At 34.2% G+C, this 8,014-nt stretch overlaps 2 protein-coding genes across 3 annotated transcripts; one reads left to right on the forward strand and one right to left on the reverse strand.

The window, feature by feature from the left end:
* The first annotated feature begins 294 nt into the window (after positions 1-294).
* Positions 295-1,723, forward strand: LOC139877548 (presenilin-like protein At1g08700). Its single transcript, XM_071864987.1, has one exon. It carries the CDS (start codon positions 366-368, stop codon positions 1,581-1,583), a length of 1,218 nt encoding a protein of 405 aa, XP_071721088.1. The 5' UTR covers positions 295-365; the 3' UTR covers positions 1,584-1,723.
* A 435-nt stretch (positions 1,724-2,158) lies between these two features.
* On the reverse strand, positions 2,159-7,094 carry LOC139877554 (surfeit locus protein 1). Of its 2 annotated transcripts, XM_071864995.1 has the most exons (7): positions 7,034-7,094; positions 6,625-6,896; positions 5,941-6,038; positions 3,404-3,642; positions 3,016-3,193; positions 2,630-2,913; positions 2,159-2,525 (listed from the first exon to the last, which is right to left on the reverse strand). In XM_071864995.1, the coding sequence occupies exons 2-7, from the start codon at positions 6,806-6,808 to the stop codon at positions 2,456-2,458; spliced, it is 1,053 nt and encodes a 350-aa protein (XP_071721096.1). In that variant the 5' UTR covers positions 6,809-6,896; positions 7,034-7,094; the 3' UTR covers positions 2,159-2,455. The 2 variants fall into 2 exon arrangements, with proteins under 2 accessions (XP_071721096.1, XP_071721100.1); XM_071864999.1 differs by lacking the exon at positions 7,034-7,094 and having other exon boundaries at positions 6,625-6,965.
* Positions 7,095-8,014: the final 920 nt, after the last annotated feature.

The raw sequence follows: 8,014 nt of genomic DNA on the forward strand, positions 1-8,014 counted from the left end.
TATCATGTTACCCTCGAAACCTCCTAAAACCTTCAATACTTCAAATTACGTCTACACTCATGGTGACGACTAACGAGTGGTCTATGAAGCTATAAAAAGTAATAATAATTATAATTATAATTATAATTATAATTATAATAATAATGACAGAAGTTAACCATGTATTCTAAATTTCTTATACTTAATTTAATTTTAATCAAAGAATAAAATAAAAATAAAAGATATAATTTGACCATGAAATAGTCAAATACCCCTGAAACATGTAGACGAGCTCAATTTCAAATTCCCCAATTACTTGCACCGGAACTCCACCAAAACCCTAGAAACTTCACCGGAACCCTAAATCCGATCAACCTAAAATCACCATGGACGGAAGTATCCTATCATCGATCGGGACTGAAATCATCGGCGTAATGTCACCGGTATCAATCTGCATGCTGATAGTCGTCCTTTTAGTCTACTCACAATCTTCAATATCCGTAGAACCAATCCAGACAGCAGCGAATCTGGTTTATCTCGAAACACCGTCGGATTCAACATCACAAAAGATTGAAGGTTCATTACTCAATGCTTTGGTTTTCGTGATCTTAATCGCTGTTGTTACATTCCTTCTTGTTCTCCTATACTATTACAATTTCACTAATTTCCTTAAGAATTACATGCGGTTTTCTGCATTTTTTGTTCTCGCGTTTATGGGCGGTTCGATATGTATATCTATTATTCGACAGTTTTCGATTCCGGTCGATGTGATCACTTGTGTAATTCTGCTGTTTAATTTCACTGTTGTTGGAGTGTTGTCGATTTTCGCTGAAGGTGTACCGATCCCCATTGTATTGAGACAGGTGTATATGGTTGTGTTAGGTATAATTGTTGCTGCTTGGTTTACGAATTTGCCTGAATGGACTACTTGGACTTTGCTTGTAGCATTGGCTTTGTATGATCTTGTTGCAGTTTTGGCTCCCGGTGGACCTCTTAAGATTTTAGTTGAGTTGGCTTCTAGTAGAGATGATGAGCTTCCTGCTTTGGTTTATGAGGCTCGGCCGACTGTTTCAACGAACCCTAGAAGGTCTAGTTTAGGGCTTTTAGTTGGTGGTGTTTCATCAGATTCTGTTGAAATTGAAATGACTCAACATAATGGTGATAGAAATGAGGTGAATAATGATGATGAGTCAGCGGAGTCTTCACCATTGGTGCCAAGTTTACGTGATAGGTTAAGGGATAGTTCAAGTGAAATTGTTGAAGGTGATGTAGAAATGACATCACTTGCTGAGATGGACCCACAAATGAGGAATGAGGATGTCAATGAGGAGATGACAAGAGGGATAAAACTTGGCCTCGGTGACTTTGTTTTTTATAGCGTTCTTGTGGGTAGAGCTGCAATGTTTGATTTAATGACAGTTTATGCTTGTTACCTTGCTATAATATCTGGGTTGGGGTGCACTCTTATACTGTTGTCGGTGTTTCGTCAGGCTTTGCCAGCTCTACCGATTTCTATAGCGCTTGGGATTATGTTTTATTTCTTAACCCGCTTATTAATGGAACCGTTTGTGGTTGGGGCGTCGACAAATTTATTGATGTTTTGACTCTCATTACTGTTTCTGTAACAACGTATTGAATTGAGAAATGATATACATGAATCATTCTAGATTGGTAATTCTTTTTCTGTAATGACATATTGTACTGAGAAATGATATAACTGAATCATTCTTGATTGGCATATTGGTTAGGGTGTGACTTTCTTAGTTGTAAATTTTTTGCAGGGTGATGAATCATACTGTAACCCTCTTCATGAAATACTGTACTTTTTGAAGTTGTCATGCTTTAAAAGTAAATGAGATCAAGTCCCAGATTTATCTAGAGCTGATGACAGTTTGTTTTACAAATTTATTTCACTTGTGATTTGTGTGCATTGCAATCAAATTTGCATCCATTAAGGCATTGTCTAGATGTGGGAACTATATTTTGTGTATGCACTGAACTGTTTACTTTACCAGATGAAAGTCTAGTACTTACTTTTGTAAAATGCAGCAGTCAAGTCGCCAATAAATCGACGTTTGCTGTTGACTCGGTTAATAGAGCCATTTAGTCTTTGATCAGTAACAAGATTTTAAACTTACAACAGGTGGTAACAACATATTATTTTATAATGCCACAGGATCATCTCAACTAACATGAATAACTAAAGTACTTGAATGTCATTCTCACACAAACTCAGATACCCAGCCACAAAAAGAACAGGCGCGTTTACACGTCTATTCAAAGATAGCATTTGTCACAAAAACTTACATCAATGCAGATTATAGTGCCTTCAGAGCCATGAATAAATAAAGTCATGACAGAAAACAAATAGGCAAAAGGTGGTATAAATCAGTCTTAACCCTTCATTATCATAACACAAAAGTTGACCACCAACAAGATTATGATCAGCATCTAAACTAATTAGTAGATAATAAATTTATCTCATTTTCTTCTTAGGCTGTAATCTCTTGAAAGCCATGAATGTCACTGCTGCTGATAAAGAATACCTGTATCGAGTGAAATTGAGTAAATAAAACCAACTTTTAGACCGTAAGGAATTCATAACATTAGTAAAATATATATAGTAACGGTAATTAGACAAATAGCGTACCAAGTGAATGTATAGTTGAGATGATCCTGTGGCATAACCGAACTGCGAATCAAAGCATTATTATCTTTTGGAATTGGGTACGGATTACTCGGGTTGACTTTTTCATTGACTGCTTCAATGTATATCGTGTTTTCAGGAAGCCCACAACTACGAGCAATTTCAGCAACATCAACATAAAACCATTGAAATGAAGCCGGGTCGTTTGCTGGTACAAAGATGCTCGGTTTCTCACTTCCCCGAATAACTCCAACAACTTCATCTAACACAATTTGTGGATCATGGTCCTGCAAATAATTTTTTTGAAGATATAAAATTTATTGTAATCTAAACATAATGCATACTTAGGCACTAAGTATCTAAGTAACATATAGGGAGGCGAAAAAAACCTTCTCAGTGATATTTGGCTTCTTTAACCAAAATTTCCACCAAGAACTGGTGTCCTGTGTAGCAGTAGATTTAGATTCTGTACTTTTGGGTTGTACATTTTCGTGTTGCACCTTCAGTGAGTTGTCTCTCCAACTTCGTGGGACCCATCCTCTGTTGACTAGGACCGGCATCTGCAAGCTGCAAAAGTTTGCAACTTTTCAGCATACTGTGAGAAAACAGCACGGTTGCTAGACCCTTATAAGTAGTAACTTGATAAGTTAAATTATTTATACAAGATAATTATTTTCTTTACTCCAGTTCAATATTATCTAATAAGATTCTAACTAAGATCAATGTTTTCCAGTAAACAGAAATATAATCTAATTATACATGTAATGATGAATCAACCTTTCAGGACTAGTTGGGAGTGGCATAAGGGGGGTAATGACGTAATATCCATTTTCAGTCACTCCTGATATACTTCTAGAACGTGGACCCACATAAATGGATTTTGTTTCATCAAACACGCCTTTGCAGATCACCCTCCGAAACTCTAATGAGTCCAGATTTTCACCTGAAGGAGTGATGTGGTTGCAGTTGAGTGGTTCCATTTCCAATCTACTCTGTTTGTAATCCAGCATTTTTACCTACAAAAATGAATATTTCAGTAAATTTTTCTAGCAATGTCGTGTTGTCGCTTGAAAATGAATAATAGGTTATGGTGAGAATCCAAAACCATTTACCTTCAATACAAATAAGCCGATGCAATTGATTTATTTTATCATATTCTTTAAGATCAAGATACTTCTACTATTTGAGTAATACTTATCCATTTTCCATAAAAAATCATTACTAGAGATGGCCATTTAAGCAAGCATATATGAAAATGATCTGTTTGGGTTGATTTTGATAAAAATGAATAATTGACCAAATTATAAACAATAGCTATAGGAAATGGGTCAAAAGTGTTGAAAGTCGGCAAAACTGCATTCAAGTGTGTTACAAATCTCTTAAATAATTACAGGTAATTAGAAACATAACATGAATACAAATACAGTCGAAACTTGGGGAGTTCTCGGCGAGTACTCAGCATAAAAAGTCTCCGGGTCCAACGGTCAAAACTTGGGATTACTTGGTCAAAATTGGTCAAAGTCAAATTTTTTGATCAACATGCGAGTACTCCCGAGTTGCCAAGTACTACCTGAGAAGCGTTTTTGCAATCTTGGTATTAATTAAAAGAATTCTCTATATCTCATCATAATGATAAAACCTCAGCAACATTATCAGTTTTCTTTCTAGCTTTTTTTGTGATGAAAAAAAAAAGAAACTTTACTATTGTGTCATCTATATACTACTTGCGTATTAACCATCACTACCAGCAGCACCTTGTGCCAATTTGAACATTTTTGCAATAAAATGATAAATATTATTCCTTCTACCGATTATATGTGTACATGAGAATTGTTCAAATGGATAAATTTGGCTTTCCATACTATATATTCTACAACAATTAGGCATTCCTTGAGTATTGAACTGACCTTAAGAACATACTATTCTTATCTTACTATGCATCTTTCTATGTAACATGTTCAATTTCATAAACAGCGAATGGGACTTTAGTGACACCACCATCAATCGTTAGAACTTTAGGAGCATATATTTCAAAGAATCTTTGTATCCTTCGTGGTGAAGCTCACAAACTGTTGCGTGTAAACTAGAATTGATAAAACATGTCTTTTAGCTGATAAAAAGACATTCAGCTAGTAAATTGTTTTTAAGCAAAGATTCTTTTACTTGAGTTGTCTCTATTTACACAATTGCTAACCTAATTTGTAATTGTGTTTTCAAACTCCATATCGGGTTTTTTTGTTAAACCCAGATGGTAGCTAGAGCTCAAACCAAAGTCCGAGCTGGAGATATCTCAAGCTAGAATTCAAGCTGGAGTTTATGTTTTATAAGCATTCGGTAAACCCGATTGGATAGTTTAAAACTGTAAAATGACATCTAAGGATAAAAAGTAAGTGATATATAAGGATATAAGGGATAAGAATGTAATTTATCTTTCATAAGCTCCTAACTTATTTATAAAAACTACTTATAGTATCTTATTTTTCCAACGTTTATTTTTTCATAACCTCAAAAGAATTCGTTTACAGGCATTGCTATGGATTTGAGTTTGTGAAAAAGTAAGATCGAGCTCCCGTATAAGCTTTTGTGTCAAACGCACCCATTAGCGAGTTCAGGATACAGTCCCCTCGTGACACACTATCCTATTGCTAACGTACACGCATAAAAGTATAAGTTTTGTGCGTGTGTCTTACAATGTTACTGTAGGACCGTAGCTAGCCTAATTCGAGTATGATGATCTTTGATGGAATGAACAGTAACAATTTATCGTGACGATGATGCTATAATATGAATCGGAATGAGAAACAGTAAGAAGATGTGTTTGTATTATTTAAATTTGATACAAAATGTTATTGAATCAATTACACACATGTAATTGATTCCACAAGCTTTCTTAAACATGGTTTATGCTTAAGTCCCTTTACTAGAGAATCATGTTACATTTATAATTAGAATAAGGACGGAAAACACACAATTCTCTACACGTATTTAATGAATTACACGTAAATATATTGTATATTCACACTAGTTGCTATGGTACTACTCTAACATCCTACCTAGCAAATAAACTACAAAATCATCTTACTTTCTGATCACAGGCTAATGACACTAACTAAATAAGTTTGGCAATACAAACAAGTTAACAAGCATTCCACCTTTTGAAGTTAATAAGTTGTCAAGTTGCCTAAACAAATCAACATGCTTGTCTTTTAATCATTAGCACTAGCATACTAAAAGATAGGTGAACCAAATTTACAAATTCAACAAAAATATAAAGTGTAAAAAAAAAAAAAAAAAAAAAAAAATGAACATATAACCTTCTCTTGTCTTCTGAAGATCTGCCAAGTCCCTAGTCCAAAAGTAATAGCACCCGGAACAAAAAGCAGGAACCTTGTCCATCCTCCTCTTTGCTTCTCTGGTATATATAAAATTTGTTCAGAGTTCAGACTAAGGTCCTTCTTATAAAAATTTTATGACATGAAATAACAAAATGATCAAAACGAAAAAAGTATAACATTAACCAACTCACTTTATCTTCCAAAATTGAGATTTACACAATTCAAAAAGACAATCCACATTGGCACTTTAGACACACCAACTTCCCACTAACATTGACTTATATTATTCCTTTCAGGATAATACATTACATAAATAAACAACGCAGAGAAGAGTATTTTATATTTTTATTTATATATATATATATAATATATATGATATGTTTACAATGAATGTATATAGTCTATAGTCTATTCAATCAAGTAACTCACTTTCTCTTCAGGAGCAAGATTTGAATTTGCATTTCCAAATGATTAACTGTCAAGTGTTGACTAAGATTAACTTGAATTAATCCATTTATTATAAAACATAACGACAACACATTACTCCGGAAATAGTCTATTCAATCAACTGAGATCTCAAGTGAGATATTATAATTATAATTATTAATATTAATTAATAATCACAATTATTATTATAAACATTTAAATGCACAACAAATAGACCTTGTTGAGCTTTATAAGATGATGTTGGCTGTGATGGCAGAGGTGGCGGAAGTTCAGGGACAGCAACCGCAGACGAGTATGTAGATGAAAGTAGTAATTGTTGTTGTGGGATCCACTTCAATGAAGAAGCTAGAGCATTTGCTGATGTTATTGATTTAATTAAGCTTTTGGAAAATGAATTCATTTGAATGATGATAACAAAGTTAACATCTATTAAAAAGGTTTATCCTGAAATTATTGGGAGCAGCATACTGAAGCTCAATCTCAAAACCCTAAAAATGAAACCAGAAATCAGGATCTAAACGAGATGCAACGCTGAGACTAACCTTTATTTAATGGAATTGAATAAATTGTGATCTGAACAAAAGATTCAAATAACACGAACCGAAATAACAAAATTGAGCGTTACCTTTTTGAGGAATCTGATTTGAGATAGCTTATAGCTAGGGTTTATGCCACTTACAGGGATGGCAAAAAAAAAAAAAACCGTACCCGATGGCTCGGAAAATTCGAAACCCGATATATTTGGGTCGGGTTCGGCCCGGGTAAATGAGTTTAGGGTCGGGTATGGAGATAGTTTTTAATTTTTTTGCGGGTTCGGGTCTGGGGATGGTTTTATACATAAATCCGATTATCCGCCCCGTATATCTGAAAAAAGACCCGAGTCCATATACCCGGCCCGTATACCTGATTACTCGACCCGATTATCCGGCCCGTATACCCGATTAACCGGCCCGTATACTCGAAAATAAACTCGAATAACCGTGAGATAACTCATTTATCCAATAGTTCTTAAGTAAATAGGGACCGAATACTCGTGGAAAAACTCGATTACCCGCTAGTTAGTAACTAAATGGGGACCCGACGGGTTCGGGTCCGGGTTTGGGATGAGTTTTTCTAATCAGGTTCGGGTATGAGATTACCTAAACCCGGTCCAAACCCGACCCGATATCATCCCTGATTACACTGTTATGTAATCTCTAATTAAAATTTTGAATATTTGTTTTTAGCTGAATTAATAATAATTAATAACTAGAGCATGTGAGGTGATTCTCACGCACCACTTTTTGTTCCATGTACATCTAATTACCTATTTTACCCTTAATTATATATAATAATAATAATATAAGTTCAACTTTCTTGGGACATAACTATAAATTTATGAGATAAAAGTGTACATGGATTAAAAGTGGTGTGTGAGAATTACTTCTCTGTCTTTAACAGTTGATTTGGATGAAAAAAAACACCATTATTATTTCTCTCTTTAAATCAATCAATCACTTATTTCAAATAAAAAATGCTAAACGTAGTTCTAAAAGTTAAATTTATTCTACATTGATTACAAAGTTAATATTGTTAATATATTAAATAAACTGTTCTCTTAAATTTA

The sequence above is a fragment of the Rutidosis leptorrhynchoides genome, chromosome 1 (genome assembly GCF_046630445.1).
Source record: "Rutidosis leptorrhynchoides isolate AG116_Rl617_1_P2 chromosome 1, CSIRO_AGI_Rlap_v1, whole genome shotgun sequence".
NCBI lineage: Eukaryota > Viridiplantae > Streptophyta > Magnoliopsida > Asterales > Asteraceae > Rutidosis > Rutidosis leptorrhynchoides.

Excerpts from the sequence above, each read along its gene's own strand:
- LOC139877548 (XM_071864987.1), top strand. The coding sequence starts at position 366 with ATGGACGGAAGTATCCTATCATCGATCGGGACTGAAATCATCGGCGTA.
- LOC139877554 (XM_071864995.1), bottom strand. The coding sequence starts at position 6,808 with ATGAATTCATTTTCCAAAAGCTTAATTAAATCAATAACATCAGCAAAT. Across the intron at positions 2,914-3,015 it reads AGCCAAATATCACTGAGAAG|GACCATGATCCACAAATTGT; the intron begins GTTTTTTTCGCC and ends AATTATTTGCAG. Across the intron at positions 2,526-2,629 it reads CTCAACTATACATTCACTTG|GTATTCTTTATCAGCAGCAG; the intron begins GTACGCTATTTG and ends CACTCGATACAG.